Below are 18835 nucleotides of genomic sequence, written 5' to 3' on the forward strand. Positions count from 1 at the left end.
TGTTTCAAATTCATGAAAAATGTGTTTTCTTTATTTTCCTAATTCTGAAAAGCTCTAAAAAGATGTTTAGAGAAAGAAGTTTAATTTAAAGAACAGTCTTTCTCCTGCTGTTAAGGAATAGGAATTTATAAAAATGTCTGCGTGCGACCCACAAATTGGTTCGTTTAATGAATTCAACAAATTCATGTTAACCCAGGCCTTCAACCCTTGGGGCTTCGTGTGGAAGCTTTAATGGGAATAATAAGCCTTTTTTTAAATTAGGCCTACCTAACAATTTGACAGTTATATACGAACATTTATTTTATAGATGCTATATTTTCTCCAACAATAAACGCCAATTAAATTGGTTTGTTTGTCAGGCGCCATCTTGTTGCAGGTGAAGCACATGGTGCCAATTAACACTTTGACCAGTACCAATAACTTATTGGTACTAGGAGGAACTTTATGTGGGTATATATATTACATGTTACATCTGAACTGTGACTGCATTAGTAGCCTGGTGGTAACTTTTTAATGTTGTTCTTCAAATGCAGGATTGAAACTTGATTGAAAAAGTCAAAATGAGTGGACGAGCACGAGCCAGATCCAGGGGCCGAGCACGTGGCCAGGAGACTGCAGCTCCGGGAATGGTACTGATGTCACTGCAGAACATGTTTAAAATGACAAACATATCAGTTTAGTTGACTTGCAGAAGCGTTGCACTTGTAATTATTATAAATACAGATGTTCCCAGCCTATGTTCCCAGCCTTTTGTCATCCCCAATAATCCTTTTGTTGGTATTCACTCTCATTTTGACTCATTTTGAGCTGATGATGATACACAATCAAGTTGGCACAAGTGTTCTACATTTTAACTTGTGCAGCTAGTTGACAACAATCCATAAGCACTTCCCACTCTGGGAACTGTAGTCAGGCCTAATTGTTAAAGAGACTATAGAGTTGTTCCACTCTAATCTGGTTCTTAGAACTGGAGAAAAGTAGCCTACTGGAGAATCAAAAATGTTCTCTTTTTTTTTTGGTGGGGATATCACCCGGGTCCCCCAGTGGCCTGTACTTGGCCCCTCCTTTTTTCCCCCTCTACAATAAACCTCTTTGCTGTAAATCTCCAAGCAACGCTTCACAAACACGTTGTGAGCTCGTAGATTGGCTATTTTCACTGAATGTTCTATTATCACATGCTCAGAATAGTGATGTAGTGAGTGATGCCAGCTAGGCCTGTCACAATTATTACATAATCGCAATTATGTGAGATAAGTTATTTTGCTTAATCGTCAAAATCGTTTCCATGTTGAAAAAGGTTCACATGTTTTAAAACATTTTCCAAAAAAGTGGAAATAGCAGATCTACTGAGCTTGTAGATCAGCTATTTCCACTATTTTATAAAAACAATTGAGTATATAATATTGAATATGGCATATTTTGGCAATAATACATTATTTATTTTGATTATTGGTATCGGCCATTTGTTTGTGTACTTAAAGGGGAAATCCACCCATTTTCAATATTTAACTATGTCATTAATATAGCATAAAGGAGTTGTGTGGAAATAAGAAAAAACTAAAAAAAAAATTAACATTGCAAAAAAATTTAACATTGCAAAAAAATTAACATTGCAAATTACACCATGATGAGTCATCACAGTGTAATTTGCAATGTTAATTTTTTTGCAATGTTAAATTTTTTTGCAATGTTAATTTTTTTTTTAATTTTTTCTTATTTCCACACAACTCCTTTATGCTATATTAATGACATAGTTAAATATTGAAAATGGGTGGATTTCCCCTTCCCACTTTAGTTCACAAGGCCTAAAAGCCACACAATTGGATCGTTAATCACAATTATTTGTATGACAATTAATTACTGTAAGTAAATTTAATAATCGTGACAGCCCTAATGCCAGCCTAACTCATTGACATGAATGTATTTTTTGAAGACCCCATCTCAAGAAGCTGACTTGGCACCGCTTATTCCTGCTCCTGCTGAGGTGGAGCTGGTTGGCAGAGGCAGGCAGAAGACTGCCCCAGGAGCTGTAGCTACAGAAGGTGCAGTCTGACTTATCTTGTATCCTACTGTTCTTGTGGTGTTTCTGCTGCCTTGTACTGATGGTTGTCATTCTTTAAAAAATGTAATCAGTCAAAATTTGCATGGAAATTTTTGATCAGTTTAATCTCTTGAATAGGATCATAATGAAAACTAAGTCCCCAGGGTAAGTGATATTTTTTGGTTAAAAAAAAGAGTTTTGTAATAAAAAGGTTAAAGCACTATATTCTGATCATTGCTATAGAGTGTTTGTTCACTCACAGGGGTCTCCCCGCCTCTCCAGCTTTTTAACCCTATTTGTAACTATACCTTTCAAGACAGGAACCCCTTTTGGGGTTGTTGCCATGTACAGTATATAGCCACATAATTTTGTAAATTTTGAATAAACATTTGAAGTTTTTCAGGAAACATAGGTCATGATTTAGAAGGCGTTATTAGAATCGGCCTCAGGTCTAAATGGGTTAATAAACAGAAGAAAAAAAATCAGGAGAGTACCTATTTATCAGCTTTATTTTTTGTAGCGTTCCAATTTGTTCTGCTCATTTCTTTGTGTCACCACTTCCAATTTCACTTGTTTAATCTGTATCTTGACTGAGTTCTCTATCCTGATTGGATCAAATTGAAGAGCGGGAGAGACAAGAGACTCCTGTTACTTAACAAACACTCTATAGCAATGAGTACTCTCAGAATATAGAGCTATTTAACACTGATTTTGACCAAAGAAAATAACTTTCCCTACCTTTTTAAAGGATTGCAGAATAGGTGTTATGACATGCATTACTGAGCCCAAATCTTAAATAGATTGTGATGATATCCTATCCTGGTTCAAATGCTAAATAAATATAGCTAAGCAGAAGGCAAGTCATTTGTGTCATGCAAGTTTTTTGTTTTTTGTTTATCAATTTTTAGAGGATGTGCTGCAGATCTCTGGGGGCTTCCAGAAGGTGAAGATTGGAGAGCGAGGACGTCGCCGCGATTTCCACGATGCAGGAGTGAACACCAGACAGTCCATGGAGCATGTCAAAGAGTGCAAGGCTGGTCTGTATATGACATGATTGTATAAAAATAATACACACACAAGATGCACAATTGTTTCTCTAGGTAACTTACAGTAAGTGCAGAACACATGGCTACATAACTATTGGGGTGTGCATTTGAATGTAACGCTTCAAAGCTCACACATGACGGCGACGTCATCTCAATTTCAGCACCAAGGACTTTTTAAAATTATAACATTTTATCTCCAACATGCAAATAAAAATTAAGAAAATATAACTTAAGAAATTATCCATAAAGCAATAAACAAATTATCAGAAACAACACAAATTGATGAAAGTGATGTTTCATGATTCATAAATGCTAATTTGTATATATTTTTTTCTTTTGGTTCCTAATTCTGAAAAGCTCTAAAAAGATGTTTAGAGAAAGACGTTCAATTTAAAGAACAGTCTTTCTCCTGCTGTTAAGCAGTTTTGGATTATTTAGGAATAGGAACCGTTTCAAAGAAAACCATATACCACCGGTATTGGAACCATCATATTTCAAATTATACACTACCCTACCCTATATACAACACGATACCCACCTGCAGTAGGCATAACGCCATTAATTATGTTTTTCCTCTCTGTGTTCACCGATTGCTTTTCAAGGAACCACTGGCTCTGTCATTGAGTTGAAAGCCAACTTCTTGCGCATCATATCGCGTCCCCAGTGGGCTCTGTATCAGTACCACGTGGACTACAAGCCTCCCATGGAGTCCCGCCGCCTGCGTAGCGCCCTTCTCTATCAGCACGACGAAACGCTTGGCAATGCACGCTCCTTCGACGGGGCCATTCTCTTTCTGCCTCGCAGACTTCACAACAAGGTACTAAAACCAAAGCAGTCACATCTCACCTGGCACAAAAATGTTGCACTTTTTTTTCAAACAGTAAATGAAAAAGAATGGAATCTTAACGATCATGTAGCCCAGCTGATTGGTCCAACAAAAATATTTTGACCAAATACCTCTCGATATTGTGATTTTCTTAAAACAATAAAAACAATTGTCAAATGGTAGAAATATCTGATCTACAAGTTCACAACACGTTGCAATGTGTATAAAATGATGGCATTGGCTGATAAAAATCAAGAAAAGACAACTGTTATGCCTTACCACAGGCATTATGATAAACAAAATCCCAGACTATCCCATAATGATAGTGGTTATAATGTTGATATATCCCAGCTCTAATGTAGTCCTACTGATGATGTGTTAGGAGACGGTGCTTCTAATGTAGTCCTACTGATGATGTGTTAGGAGACGGTGCTTCTAATGTAGTGTTTAGGAGACGGTGCTTCTAATGTAGTCCTACTGATGGTGTGTTTAGGAGACGGTGCTTCACAGCGAGACCCGGCATGGAGAGAAGGTCCAGATAACCGTTACACTGACCAATGAGCTACCTCCCACCTCGCCTGGGTGCCTTCAGTTCTACAACATCATCTTTAAAAGGTCAGATTTAAAAGAAAAAAAAGTTAATCTGCAATATTGTATAACACTGTACAAGTTCACAGAAGATATGCTGCATTAACCAACTTAAACCATAGACTGGTATATTTTCTTGGTGCGCTAATTTCTCCCTCTACACCAGATCTCTTAGCGGGGAATAGTCCATGTCAACATGTGGTGAACTTGTTGATAAGCCATTTTTGGCGAATGTTTGCTCTAATTGGCTAATTGGCTCTGTGCATAACTAGTTCTGTTTAGCAGAAAGGTGGCATTCCCGTTTCCTGTTCCTGGTCGGTTAAATCATTGCCACATTTGAATGGCTTTGGGTGCATCCACACAGTACGTCAAGTTGGCGCTCGGAAGTCCCATCCACTCCCATGTTAAGTTAAAAATCGGAAGTTCCGTCCCGACGTCCGTCTGAAAAGCATATCCGGGTTCCGGTTTTCATTGAGTAACGGCCAAAAATGGCCGGAACCGGAACAAGGGCAACCCTAGCGTCAACTTGACGTACATGTGTGGATGCACCCTAAGCAGTAGATTTGAACCGGAAAACTCATAAAGGTATTGTGTGTTTCCAGTTCAAATCTGCTACTGAGCCAATCAAATGAAGCTTTGAGAAACTGACCTGGAACTGGAAATGAGAATGCTAGCGTCTGGAACAGGAAATGAGAATGCTAGCGTCTGGAACAGGAAATGAGAATGCCAGTGTCTGGAACAGGAAATGAGAATGCCATCTTCTGGAAAAGGGAACTACAGTCATGCAGAATCAGTTTTATTGTCACAACACAGGTGTACAAGGTAAAAAAGTGGGTGAAATTTGTTTTTGTACATCGTTCCCATCGCAACGTTAGTTTCCATAGAAAGAAGAGGGGGGGGGGTGGGAGAAGAAGAGGGGGTGGGGGGCAAGTGGGAAGGAGATCAAAACAAGAGAGCAACAGAAGGCCAGACAAGTTATCTACATATTTACAAAGTACCTGAGATAATAAAAAACAAAAAAAAACTAAAGGTGCCTGAGCATAGCAGCAATGTATTGTATACTGTGCATGTTATACTTATACTGTGCATGATATACATATGGACGTTAAGGTGCTTAGAGGAAAAGAGCACAATAAAAAGACAAAAAAAAGTCAGTGCGTTATACATGGGATTAGGTGCAAAAGGTCAGTGCGTGTCCACCTAGGGTGGACTGACCCTAGTATAATCCGCAAGTAGCTCCATGAGGGAGTGCAACAAAAAGTCATTTGTACCTGGTGTAGTCCACAGGTGTGTCCGAGGGGGAGCTAAGTCCAAGTCATTGTCCCTGGTATAATCCACAGGTGTGTTCAGGAAGAGCCAGAGACCAGAGAAGTCTGCACCGCCTGTTGTCAGGCTGCTGAACAAGGCCTATGCCTCATTCAGGCTTATGCCCCATTCAGCATTCTGACAGCAGCCGGATTAAAACTGCACCAGTACCTGGTGGTGGAACTCTTGATACTGCGGTAGAGCCCCTTGCCCGGTCGCGGTCGTTGTAGGGGTTTGAACAGTCTGTGACTTGGGTGGTGCTTGTCCTTGATGATGCGCTTGGCTTTGACCACGCACCGCTTTTTGTACAGTTCCTGGAGCGCTGGGAGCTCGATTCCCATTATCCGCTCTGCCGATCGCACTACTCGCTGTAGGCTGATCTTTTCTCGGGCAGTGCAGTTCCCGTACCAGGCCGTGACACAGCCTGTTAGGATGCCTTCAACAGAACTGTTGTAATACAGCCTGAGGATGCGATGTCCACAGAGCTTATATGACATAGCCAGACTAGGAATGCTAGGGTTCATGTGGTTAACCACTTTCAACCTGGCATCCCTATTTTTGGCAAGTCAAAAATGGCAGATCTACATGCTCTTCACACGTCATGGTGCGTTGTGAGCTTGTAGATCTGTTATTTTTGCTATTCATTGTACAACAAAGTAAATGGGGCTTAAGTGGATGTTGGGACCAAGAGTTTGATAGTTGGAATGATAGTTGTGTTGTCAAAGTGATGGTATAACTGGGTCATTTATGCTTCAGAGCACATTGGTGTTGGTGAAAATGAACATTCCTGCTCAGTAAACCTACAAATGCAACTTTGCATTAGAGCTGCAATAATTTTCTTAGCGTGTCACATCGCTACGCTTTGTGAGCTAGTGTATATAGGCTATTTCTTCTATTTTTGAAAAGTTTTGATAACTATTGATTAGCAGTTGCACCCCTGCTTTGCACTTATTTCTTCACTTTGTAATTCTAGTACTTGATTACTCTTACATTTGTTAGGATCCTGAGAATGCTGAACATGCAGCAGATTGGACGGCACTATTACAACCCCGACGATCCCCTCAACATCCCACAGCACAGGTACTGATCCCCTCAACATCTCACACAGCACAGGTACTGATCCGCTCAACATCTCGCTCGGGTACTGATCCACTCCACATCCCACAGCAAAGGTACTGATCCACTCCACATTCCATAGCACAGGTACTGATCCACTCCACATCCCACAGCAGAGGTGCTGTATGAACCATAGAGAAAATATAATCTGCACACTGGAAATAATGCTCCTCCTTCTGTTGTCGATCTCAACGTTTCGATCATGAAATATCTTAATATTGTTCATGACTGTTTACATTAGATTGTCTTGTTTTTCTTTCTCTCGTCCTTTCAACACAATGTTTCTCAGATTGACGATCTGGCCAGGCTACCAGACGACGATCTTGCAGTACGAGTCGAGCATCATGATGTGTGCCGATGTGAGCCACAAGGTGCTGCGCAGTGAGACGGTTCTGGACTTTATGACCAACCTGAAGCAGCTGCATGGCATGCAGCGCTTCAAGGAGTCATGCACCAAGGAGCTGGTCGGCCTCATCGTCCTCACAAAGTAAGAGGAGCTTCCAAGGTGTTCTGATGTACTTTTGGCAGACAAATTGATTTAGGTTGCTGAATATCGTCATATGAGTTCATATCGTCTGTAGTTGGCTTTTCCTGGTTTTAACCACGTATGCCCTATTTTGTACTTGAAATAAATGATCAAAATAGCAGAGCTACAAGCTCAGTTGTAAGCTTTTAGATCTGCTATTTTTGGAAATGGTAACGATACATCTTCACCTGAAATGGATGCTACTGAGTTTCTATAATCCACTGATGTATTTCTGCAGAAATCCCATATATTCTTACTTTCCACAGGTACAACAATAAAACGTACAGGATTGATGACATTGCATGGGATCACACTCCAAACAACACGTTCACCAGAGCAGACACTGAGATCTCCTTCGCCGACTACTACAAGACAGTAAGTTTTCCAGCTGTCAACACATTAATAGGGCACCATCATAAGTAGTAGCATTATAGAACACCAACAATCAAGTTTTGTAAAGTGTAAATGTGCTGTCAGCAACTGATTTTGTTCGAGCAGGGCCATAATTTGCATGAAGATATAATGGACACATTTGATTTGTAAACGCATAAAACTTGACAGCAAGCACAGATTATTATTGTTTGTTGTGACATCAACTCATGGACCGTCCGTGTACTGTTTTAAAAGGTCTACACTTTACTAATTAAATCATTAAATCTTTCTTCAGCAATATGGGCTGGACATCCGCTGCAATGACCAGGCGTTGCTGGTCAGCCAGCTGAAGAGGAGAGGTCCTGCTGGGGCACCAGACCCTGGACCCGCCATGCTGGTCCCTGAACTCTGCTTCCTCACAGGTACCAGCTCCTTCACGCCACTTTCATCTCCATTACCACTTGAACCCTAACATCCCTATTCAGGGGCTAATATTTGGTGAAAAATTTGTTGTTGAGGGGGGGTGGGGGGAAGTAGCGCACCCAGTATAGAGCCCTGGGGGACTCCCGTTATGGGGTTAAAGGGGCAAGAAAGCCAAGGCTAAAGGTTTGTTTTCCAGCACAGAAAGGTAAAAACATGGTAGGCTAACCTTACAGTACCCAGTGATGTAAGGAACGCAGCTGCAGCTAATCTGAATAATGGTTTTGTTAGATATATTTGTGCCAGTGTGCAAGCATAGACAATACCGTTGACTACTGTCAATGCATGCACTTTGGCGCACCTTTATAGCATAAAGAATATAGAAAAATTGCCTTTAAAACCAGAATGCCATTACCCACAGGTCTGACCGACAAGATGCGTGCCGACTTCAACATCATGAAGGACTTGTCCGCTCAGACCAGACTGAGCCCAGAACAGCGAGAGGCACGCCTCAACTCTTTTGTAAACCAAATTCAAAAGTAGGTCACACTCATATATTTTATGATAGCAGGCACGTGTACAAGAGTTATTATTTTACAATCCTGGTACATGAGTGCAACGGTACTTCCAATTCTGGGAATGGCAGTTCTAGCAGACAACAGAGTCATAAGAATCACCAAAAAGATGACTTAAGCTATTTTCAAAACGTTTATTTTTGCAAGTCTGTTTTTCATGAGCATCAGTGTCCTAGCAGTTTACTTTAGAACCAACCTCCTTTTTTTTCTTTTTTTTTTTAAGGAACCCTGAAGCCCAGACGGAGCTGAACACCTGGGGTCTCAACTTCGATAAAGAGCTCCTGAACTTGAAGGGCAGAGTCCTCCAGTCTGAGAGGATTTTCCAGGGTTCCCGCTCGGTAAAAAAAAACGACCAGCTTTGGCTCATAGTTTTGGTCAGGAAGCATTGTGCAAGAAATCTGGAAGAGAATGGAAAATGTCATCAGTCCTTTCCCTTCTTCTTTGGAAACTATCCACTTTGTACTAATATTACTTAATGTAGTTATTATAAATTATATTAGACATGTACCTGGCATCCCTATTTTGGGCATGTCATAGGCCAAACAATTCAAAGAATGTCAGTAAATGTTCAACCTTGACCTTGTCTGCAGTAGAAAATGGGACTTAATTATTCACAATAATCTTGAGATAAAGTTTTCATCAATTTCATCAATGAAACGCTATCCGAAGCCTAATTTGTGCTCCACATGATGGTCTACAAGCTCACAACACGTTTTATCCGTGCTGCATTGTGAGCATGTAGGGGCGTGAGACTAACTCTGAATTGGGTTTAGAACTTGTTGAAACTCTGTTCAGAATGTTGAGGAAGTGGTAAGCTGGGACAAAACTGCTTATGTTTTTGTTTTCAACTCAGTACGACTACAACCCCATGCAAGCCGATTGGTCCAGAGAGATGCGTGGGCTGCCTATCATCAGCTGCACCCCTCTGCGTAAGTGGACATTGTTCTGCACCAGACGCAACAGCAATGAGGCCCAGTCCCTGGTGCAGACCCTCTGCAAGGTCTCCGGTCCTTTGGGCATCCAGCTGGACAGACCGACTATGTGAGTTACTGAAGTGCAAGTGTGTTTTTGTCCACATGGTGTCAGTTGTGTCTTTAAATTGCAGACGTTACAAATTCCAAAGTTTGTGGGACAGTCTGTTTTACAAAAATCTTGTAAGCTGTCACAACATACCAAGATGTTAACATGCATAATTATGTCATTTGTGTTTTTACGTATGTCACATTAAACTGTTATGTTTCCTTTTTAAAGGGTGGATTATGAGGATCGGCAGGAGGCTCTCCTCAGAGCTCTGCAACAGAATGTGACACAGGACACTCAGATGGTAAGTATTGCAACTATCCTTTCTTTTACGATTCTGTTAAATTAATTCAAATAATCAACGGTCTTTCATAATTGTTTTATATATCAACTAATCATGAAAATATTCAAATTGATTAGTGACGACACACTGACCACATTAGTAAGGTTTGCATGACTGTAAATGTAAAGTCATATTCTGGAGGGTATGTCATTCAAAGAGGACAGACATCCTGTAATTGGAATTATTATGCATTACTCCAGTAATTCCAGCAGAGCATTTTTATTGGCTAAGAATCCCACTTAAGTTTTAGTTTTAGTGTAGTTTATTTGCACATAGTTAAAAACATGAGAAAAAATACTACGGTACAATAACGAAAAAGAAAGATGATGTGCTGAAGAGGCCAAAGAAAAACAACCTGTCTTGTCACGTGGCCTTCCTAGGAATCCTAAAAGATGACCGCAACATACATAAGAACTAAAGAATGTTGACAGAAATTATGCTTGATAACAGTCTTGAAGGAATATATAGGTAAGGAAGTTAAAAGGAATGATGAGGATCAGTAATGCTATACAAGTCGATTAACGTTCCAAATAGCTGATGTCACAGATTCTGCATTTGAACGCACCTGTCACCCAGGCTAACAAATATAGCGATTATTTGTAAGTAATCATGATCTTGTGATCCATGAGATTCTGATCTCCCGAGAGCAGATAATGTACACACTGGCCTCCATGGATGAACTATGGTTGATCACACGTTCAAAAAGCTGAAACACGTCTCAACGGCATCCTTTCTACTCAAGGACGAGGCAAAAGAAAATTACTCAAATTACTGAGATGTCTATTCACATGGGATTAGTATTAACATTGGAGGACCTCAGAGTTTCGCTAATTAGCCCAGAAGTTTTCCTTTATATTTGGGTAAAAATAATAATGGGTAATAATTCCAAACAGATGTCCCTGGGTAAAATTAAGTTAAGGAGACTTGTTGCACTGGAATGAGGCAACTCTGTACCCATAACATGAACCTATAGCTGTTGAGCCAGTGTCGACTCGTCTTGATGTACTCTCTCATAGGTGGTAGTGGTCCTCCCCACCAATAAGAAGGACAAATACGACAGTGTCAAGAAGTTCCTCTGTGTGGACTGCCCCACCCCTAGTCAGTGTGTGGTGGCTCGCACTCTCAGCCGCCCACAGGCCCTCATGACCGTAGCCACCAAGATCGCGCTGCAGATGGCCTGCAAGATGGGAGGAGAGCTGTGGAGTGTGGAGATCCCGGTTAGTCCCTGCTGTCACATGCAATCAATCATTTGATGTTTTCACAAGTTGCATTCATACCTGTTAACCTATTCAATCCGGGAATGCATCTGTCTCACTTAATATTTCTTTGGCTATTCAAAAATAGCAGATATACAAGGTCAAAGCGCGGCTATGAGCTTTAAACTGCTATTTTTGGGGAAAGAATCGTGAAAATGTGTGCAAATCTGTGTGTGTGTGTATATATATATATATATATATATATATATATATATATATATATATATATATATATATATATATATATATATATATAAAAAGACAATCATTTTGGGTGGTCCTTGACATAAGAAAAGTATAAAATAATGGTTATAGTTAAAACAAATCTAAAATTACACAGTATGCGTTCCTGGATTGAATGGATTAACACAACTTCTGAAACATTACACTTCTCCGTTGTTGTAGCTCAAGCAGCTGATGATTGTAGGAATCGACAGCTACCACGACACCACTGCTGGGAAGAGATCTATTGGTGCTCTGGTGGCCAGTCTGAACAATGGCATGACCAGGTTTGTACAGTATATGGGGTCTAATTATCTTTATTAGCGATTATTCAATTGATAACTTTCTTGATTAATCGAGAGGCACAGGCTTTTATTTTATTATCAAAATAGCTGCTCTACAAGCTCATAACATGCGAGAAAACACGTGAGATTGCAGATCTGCCATTTTTGGTGTTGCACCCCTGCTAATAATATAACTCTTAACACATGCTTTGTTTTGTTTTTCCATACCTGCTTTATGCAACTCGTAGTTGAGCAGGCTCTGGAAACTGGGGTGTTGTGAATGAGAAAAGGTTACTATTTAGGTGACAGTCTTCTCCAGAAGGTTTCACATGTGCCGCTGCTTCCATTCCTAGATTACCAATATCATAATCAACCAATAGTGAGGAGGTCAAACTGTGCTTGGTGTTCTTGCCAAAATAATCAATTTGTGTGTCTGTGCTGTAACATGTCGAATATTAAATTAAATGATATCTGTGCTGTCGGATAGGTGGCATTCTTGTCTTATGATATATCTGTGTTCTTGAATAGGTGGTACTCCAAGTGTGTTCTGCAGGACAGAGGACAGGAACTCATCGATGGATTGAAGATGGCCTTCATCGGTACTTTAAGCTTATTTAAATGTTCTGCCTTTGCATTCGAGGCTGACTCTGTGCCTTCAATCATCTGATTCAGCCTAATTTGTGAGATGGAATTTGTTTTTCAGGTGCACTCAAGGACTACTACAAGTTCAACAACTTCCTGCCTGCCCGCATCATCGTGTATCGAGATGGAGTGGGAGACGGGATGCTGGCAACCGTGGTGGATTATGAGGTTGAACAGCTCAAGGATTCCATCAGGACGATGGGGACTGACTACATGTAAGAACTTTGAATGGCTAAAGTTAGAACTTTGAAGGCCAAAGTCTTCTGCCTTATAAGTATTGTTGGCTTTGCTTCTAGTCTTCCAACTATGAGTAGTCCCAAAAAAAGAGATAAGCAGAGACATTGGTAGGATAATTGTATACAATTTAAGGCACGGTCACATGTGCTTCATACGCGTCAGAAGTGTCAGCTTCCCTGTTAATGTCATTCTATGGGAGCAAAGGGTGGAGCGTCCCATTGGCAGCTGGTTGACGGCTGTGAAGCGTGTAAAGTGCAATGAGTTAAAAGGTTTGAGTTCAACTTCGAACACTGACCGGGTATTAAACCAATAGGAAAGAAGCTTTGCGGCTGACCCCACTTGGCAGCCATTTTGCTTGGAGCTTTCTTTCAGTGAGCCAACCACTCCAACGTAAGTCAAACTAATTACACTCCAGAAAACCAGCTCTCAACTTACAGAAGCCTGTAGGGACTAAACGAACTAGTTCATTACGTACTGAATAACAAACATCTAGAATCTGTTTATTTGACAGATGTGCTGTATGAAATGCTCAAAACAGTTTCTGGTCTCCATCTCTAGGGAGATGTGCAAAAAGGAGGGGCTCCCACCAGTAGAGTGGAGGTGTTGACCACAGTATAAAACTTAAAAACCAAAAAGAAGAGGTGGCATACTCGTAGTCACAATGCAGAATGTTTATTAAAACCAATGTTTTGACTGGAGGTTGTCTTCAGGGTTTAAACGAGGACCAGTAAGGTACTCATATTTATAGGGGACAGGACACAGGCGAGTATCATTACCAAAGTGCCCTGAGGTACAGTAGGAGGGGTGAGTAATTAGCCCAAATTGATAAGATTCAATATTAAAAATACACTTAGTAATGTCAGACAAACATCATCTAAATACCCGGAGAATAACGGCACAATCTAGTATCTATAACAAAGTGATGTGAAACGAGATAATCAAAACAGATGTTCTGCTATGCGTGTCTTGAGGACATGTGTGGTCTTAACCCACATATTTATCATAAGGACAATAGATTATGTAATGACCCCTTTCCTGGTGCATAAGATAATTCCCTAAAAGGAGTAGTTCACCAAAAACAAATCTTATTTTCTATCAATTAAACACCCCATGAAGCCTTGAATTCATGAAAGATTTTTTGTTTTTGACACATTCCTAAGCCTATAATTGGATGACCAGCGAGACTCAAACAGTAGGAGAGAGTCTTCTACTGAGTCTCCTATTGACCGATGACCCAGTCATCAAATTATTGGCTTAGGAATGCGACAAAAACAGCGTTCTGCTGTGTAATCTCAGAATTGCCACAGCACCGCCCCTTATCAGCAGAATGACTAACAATAGAGGGGTCCCAGAACGCTGTTGCTAGGTTCCACCTTAATTTGGCCAGGCTAGTTATCTGCCCTGTGTTTCTAATTATATTGTTTCAAATTCACATCACTTTATTGTGAGATGGTACATTGTGCTGTTTATTCTCCTGATATTTAGATTCGATGTCTGTTTGACATTTCAAAGGGTATTCTTAAATGTATTTTTGTGTAGTAGTGATTGTTTGTGCCTGATTAATTACTTGCCCCTCCCACCCCAGGGCGCTTTGATTTGAGGACCCCTCCCCCTCTAATGGTACTCATCTGTGTCCTGTTCCCTTGCCTGTCCTTGTTGAAACCCTGAAAAAGACCTCTGGTCAAAACGTTGGTTTTAATACACATTATGCATTGTGGCTACGAGTGTGCAGCCTCTTTTTTATTTTGATCTCCATCTCCAACCTTGGTCTTCTGTTCTAGGCCCAAGTTGACTGTGGTGGTGGTGAAGAAGCGCATCTCCTCCAGGTTCTTCGCCTACATGAATGGCAAGCTGACCAACCCTCCCCCGGGAACTGTTGTTGACACAGATGTCACCAGACCCGAGTGGTAAGTTCTCTCTACTCATCAGTATGTCGCTAAACTATGTGAGGTGGGGAACTAAATCTAAAGTCTACAGACCACAACAAAAAGCGGCTGGTATTTCCCAAAACCCACCAGCTACACTACAGTGAAACTGTCAGTGTTTGTTTATAATCTTTTTTTTGGGAGGGGGATTGACATTGCAGGCATCCATAGTGCTTCTCACATGATCCACATTTCTGTCCTTTCATAGTTGAACCATAGCGTCCCTGTTCTTGTGCTAACGTTTGGCAAAAATGGCAGATCTACAAGCTCGATCAAGCATTGTGATCTTGCAGATCTATGGTGTAGAGCGAAAAGGGGGGGGGACCATAAGATGTATAGGGTTTTAGTGGTTAACAAAGATTAATTGATGAGGGTTGATTGCTGTAGCAAACGAAAAATAAAAAAAAACACTTGTGTACCCAACCATCTCCCTCCACCCTGAACACTGTTACACAAAATCATTTCCGTTGAATTCTAAAATTCTGTTAAAAAAATCCTCCCAGGTACGACTTTTACATTGTGAGCCAGGCCGTTCGCATGGGAAGTGTGTCTCCTACCCACTACAATGTGGTGTACGACACCAGTGGACTGAAGCCTGACCACATGCAGCGACTGACCTACAAACTCTGCCACATGTACTACAACTGGCAGGTAACTGCAACTTCCTGCTTGACTGCCTTAAATGCAAGACGTTCTGTTGACTGGCCACAATGTCTGATTATGTTAACCACAGATACACTGTCTGCAACTGTAATTTAAGCTTACTACATCAATATCTTCTGTGCATGGCATATACCCTGGTAAGTTTGTTAATTATGGAAATTAATTGGATAATGCCTAGAAAAGTAAAGCAAGTCCTGGCAGACGTCTCTTAAGGCCCAGACAGCTAGAAAACACCAGTCGCAGTTTTTCATTACACCCATAGCCGTGGGAACTACTCCCCAGTAGGCTATAGCAGTTGGCATGGCAGCCCATCAGAACATAAACACTGTTTGGCACAGCAGCAAAACATGTTGCTTATTGCTTAATGATAAACTTTACACACAGCCGAGAACAATTTCTTCCTTACAAAACCCAATAGCCAGGCTAATACTAATTACAGTACAATAGAGCTTTTAACCAAATATATGAGCAGTTACCGTACAATATTCCAAATGTGCTCTTGCGCTCTGGGGTGATGGTAATGAATTCCCTCATGTCAACAACTCGATAGACTCCGGCTGAGGCTTTTCATTTACACATACAGGTGGTAGAAACAATTTGTTTCTGTGCCATGTTGTAAAACAACCACTCAATGAAGCTTGTGCGCCCCGCACATAAAGTAAATACCAAACGGCGGACAGACGGCTGATTCGTGATGATGATAAAAACTAAAAAGGTGTAGTTTTAGTTTAAGTATAGATGTTTCTATAATAGACCCATTTTCTTTTCTTTTCCAACTCGGCCCCATTATTTCCTCCCTTTTTCCTTTCTCCCCATATTCGTCAATTCTCAACCTCCTGCCTGAGGAGGGGGGGGGGGCACCCATAGTTACCGCAGCTATGATTGCGCTACAATTGATCATTTGAACCGCACAGATCCGAATGGAGCAAGGGTGGTACTAGTCTGTAACTACACATGCAGACGTGTGCACTGTTCTATAGTTGATTTGGTGTACTTCTCTCGGTTCTGCCTGCACTCAACCGGCAACGCTGCACTGTTGAACCTTGGCGCCACAGAACTGAGAATATATGAATATCTTTTAAGTGTATAACCTGTATTTTGCTTTCAGGGCATCATTGCAGTTCCAGCTCCCTGCCAGTACGCACACAAGATGGCTTTCCTGGTGGGTCAGAGCATCCACAGGCAGCCTAGCATTCACCTGGATGATTACCTGTTCTACCTGTGAGGAAGAACAGATGGATGTTCTACCAGTGAGGAAGAACATATGGAGAGGGCATTGAGCCTACGCACATTGCGTACCTGTTTGTTTTATTAGTAGGTTTGTTGTAGGTTGCTTGAAGTTGTATTTGTATGGTGACCATTGGAGGCTTAAACCCATTGTTTTATTAGTGTAGCTACAGTTTTATTTACATGTTATTTACTACTGTTACAGTATTTATTTTAGTTACTACCGTAGTTATAATTGTTTTCATTTTGGCTGTGACAGAAGGGAACAGCTTATGTTTATTTTATATTTTTATATTTCATTAGAGTGTAAGGGTGCCCGGTGGCTCCCCTGTTATGTTCCCGAACCATGTTCATGTTAGTGAGCATCGACATGGGTTCGATTCTGACGTGTTTTGAGATAAACATTTGTACACAAATAAAAAAAGATGCTGGCACCTACCCTAGATGTTGTCACATATTTTTCATTGACCATGATTATTAGAAATTGATGTTTATTTTGTAGCATAGTCTGGCATATAATGTGACAAATGAGCCTGATTTATACTTCATTGTATGAAGACGCATAAATTGGCTTTAGGTGTTTTTAATTTTGAATCTTGGAGAGAATAAATTCTTGTTGAATCTGATTGTCAGGGTATTTAAACCACGTAAACCCTATACTTAATTGACTGGGGTAGGATTCCCAAGGTCTCTAATATTTCCCTCTACACCAAATGTTGAGGGAGCCTAAACTACTAGAGCACTGAAAACTCATATTTACGAACATGACTAAGCACTATAAAATGCAAACACTTTCGAGGTTAATAATCCTACTACTGTTTCCTCTATAAAGATGATTTGGAATTGAGAATGTATCTTTGCTCATTTGCCCCTCCAAGAGGAGGGGTTTAGTGATACTTTACAGGAAGGAACATCCTCCAGATATTCAGAACCCAGACTTGACTTGGAAGTGTTTTCTGTAAAGTAACTCTGTTTATTGGACATCTAGAATAAGTTGTTAATGATCTCTTATGGTGGGGTTTCACTTTCATTGTATATCAATATCTTTTCAATACAATTATATTGGCATTTGGCAACGTAGGCGTAACTGGTTAACCACTTAAACCCCAGCATCGTTATTGTGGCCAAGCATTCGATGAAAATAGCAGATAGTCGATTATTTTCAGCGTAAGCTTTCCCCATAACAGAAAACAGAAAATACACTAGTATTGAGCCCTGAGGGACTCCAGTTACTCATGTGGGGTATAAGTGTAGTGGTTGAATAAGGCTGACTTTGCTGGTGTGTGTGGGTGGGGTGTTGGGGGTCGCTGCCTCGCTCGGCCCCGCCTCCCGCTTCTCGTGCAAAGACGCACATACAGTGTTGCCATGTCGGCTTATTATAAGCGACTTGGAGCTTGTTTTTCTGTGAAGTTGCTTGTAAATATTGGTAGTTGCTTATTTGGGCTTCCTAATGTTGTTTAAACCAGTGTTTCTCAAACATTTTCAAGTGAAGGACCGGAGGACCCCCAAATTAATATTATTTCTCTGCGGACCCCCATCTGAAAATATGTTATGCCAGGGACCCCATACAAGATTTGTGGTGTTAAAATGTTTCAAAAAATATTACACATTTCCTTCTAGATGAAAATAGCAGATCTACAAGCTCACAACGCGTCGGCTATTTTCAAATAGGTTTAAAGTGCTTATGTATCATAGTCGCTTCTTTTGGGCTTGTTTTCATAGACCTGGTTGCTTATTTCTCTCACACAATCTGGCAACACTGGCACATACTCACCAAAGCCCCCCCAATACCAGGACCACTCGGAGGAATAAAAGAACAGTAGAAAGAACACCTTTTAACATCTTGTAAATGTGACTTGTATTCACTTTAATTTAGTTTTTAATATCTGGTATGATGACTTGTATTAACTTTATTAATGTAATATCTGGTAATGATGACTTGCATTCATTTTATTTAGTTTAGTTAATAAAAGAACAGTAGAAAGAACACCTTTTAGTATCTGGTATGATGACTTGTATTTACTTTTTTTAAGCCTTAACTTAAGTTTTTGCCATGAATGTGTCGTGTAATTTAAATAAGACAACCATTTTATCTTCGTTAAAAATATATATTGCTACATTTATTACTAGTTACTGCCGGTTATAATTTACAACATTCTAAGAAAAACCTTTCATAATCTGGGTTTTATTTTTTACTGACC

General features: G+C 40.4%; 1 protein-coding gene across 1 annotated transcript; it reads left to right on the forward strand.

Annotated features, from left to right (window-relative positions):
- Positions 1 to 560: 560 nt before the first annotated feature.
- LOC308075900 (piwi-like protein 1) lies at positions 561 to 16632 on the forward strand (the record flags this gene model as incomplete). The annotated part of the gene is made up of 20 exons (XM_080415887.1): positions 561 to 629; positions 1934 to 2042; positions 2950 to 3082; positions 3694 to 3904; positions 4407 to 4528; positions 6806 to 6886; positions 7212 to 7409; positions 7715 to 7823; positions 8116 to 8242; positions 8662 to 8779; positions 9039 to 9153; positions 9669 to 9856; positions 10067 to 10139; positions 11195 to 11395; positions 11840 to 11943; positions 12469 to 12539; positions 12644 to 12797; positions 14601 to 14726; positions 15248 to 15395; positions 16516 to 16632. 20 exons carry the CDS (start codon positions 561 to 563, stop codon positions 16630 to 16632), a joined length of 2574 nt encoding a protein of 857 aa, XP_080272013.1.
- Between the last annotated feature and the right edge of the window lie 2203 nt (positions 16633 to 18835).

This window comes from Gymnoscopelus braueri (assembly GCF_963280865.1).
Source record: "Gymnoscopelus braueri genome assembly, chromosome: 20".
NCBI lineage: Eukaryota > Metazoa > Chordata > Actinopteri > Myctophiformes > Myctophidae > Gymnoscopelus > Gymnoscopelus braueri.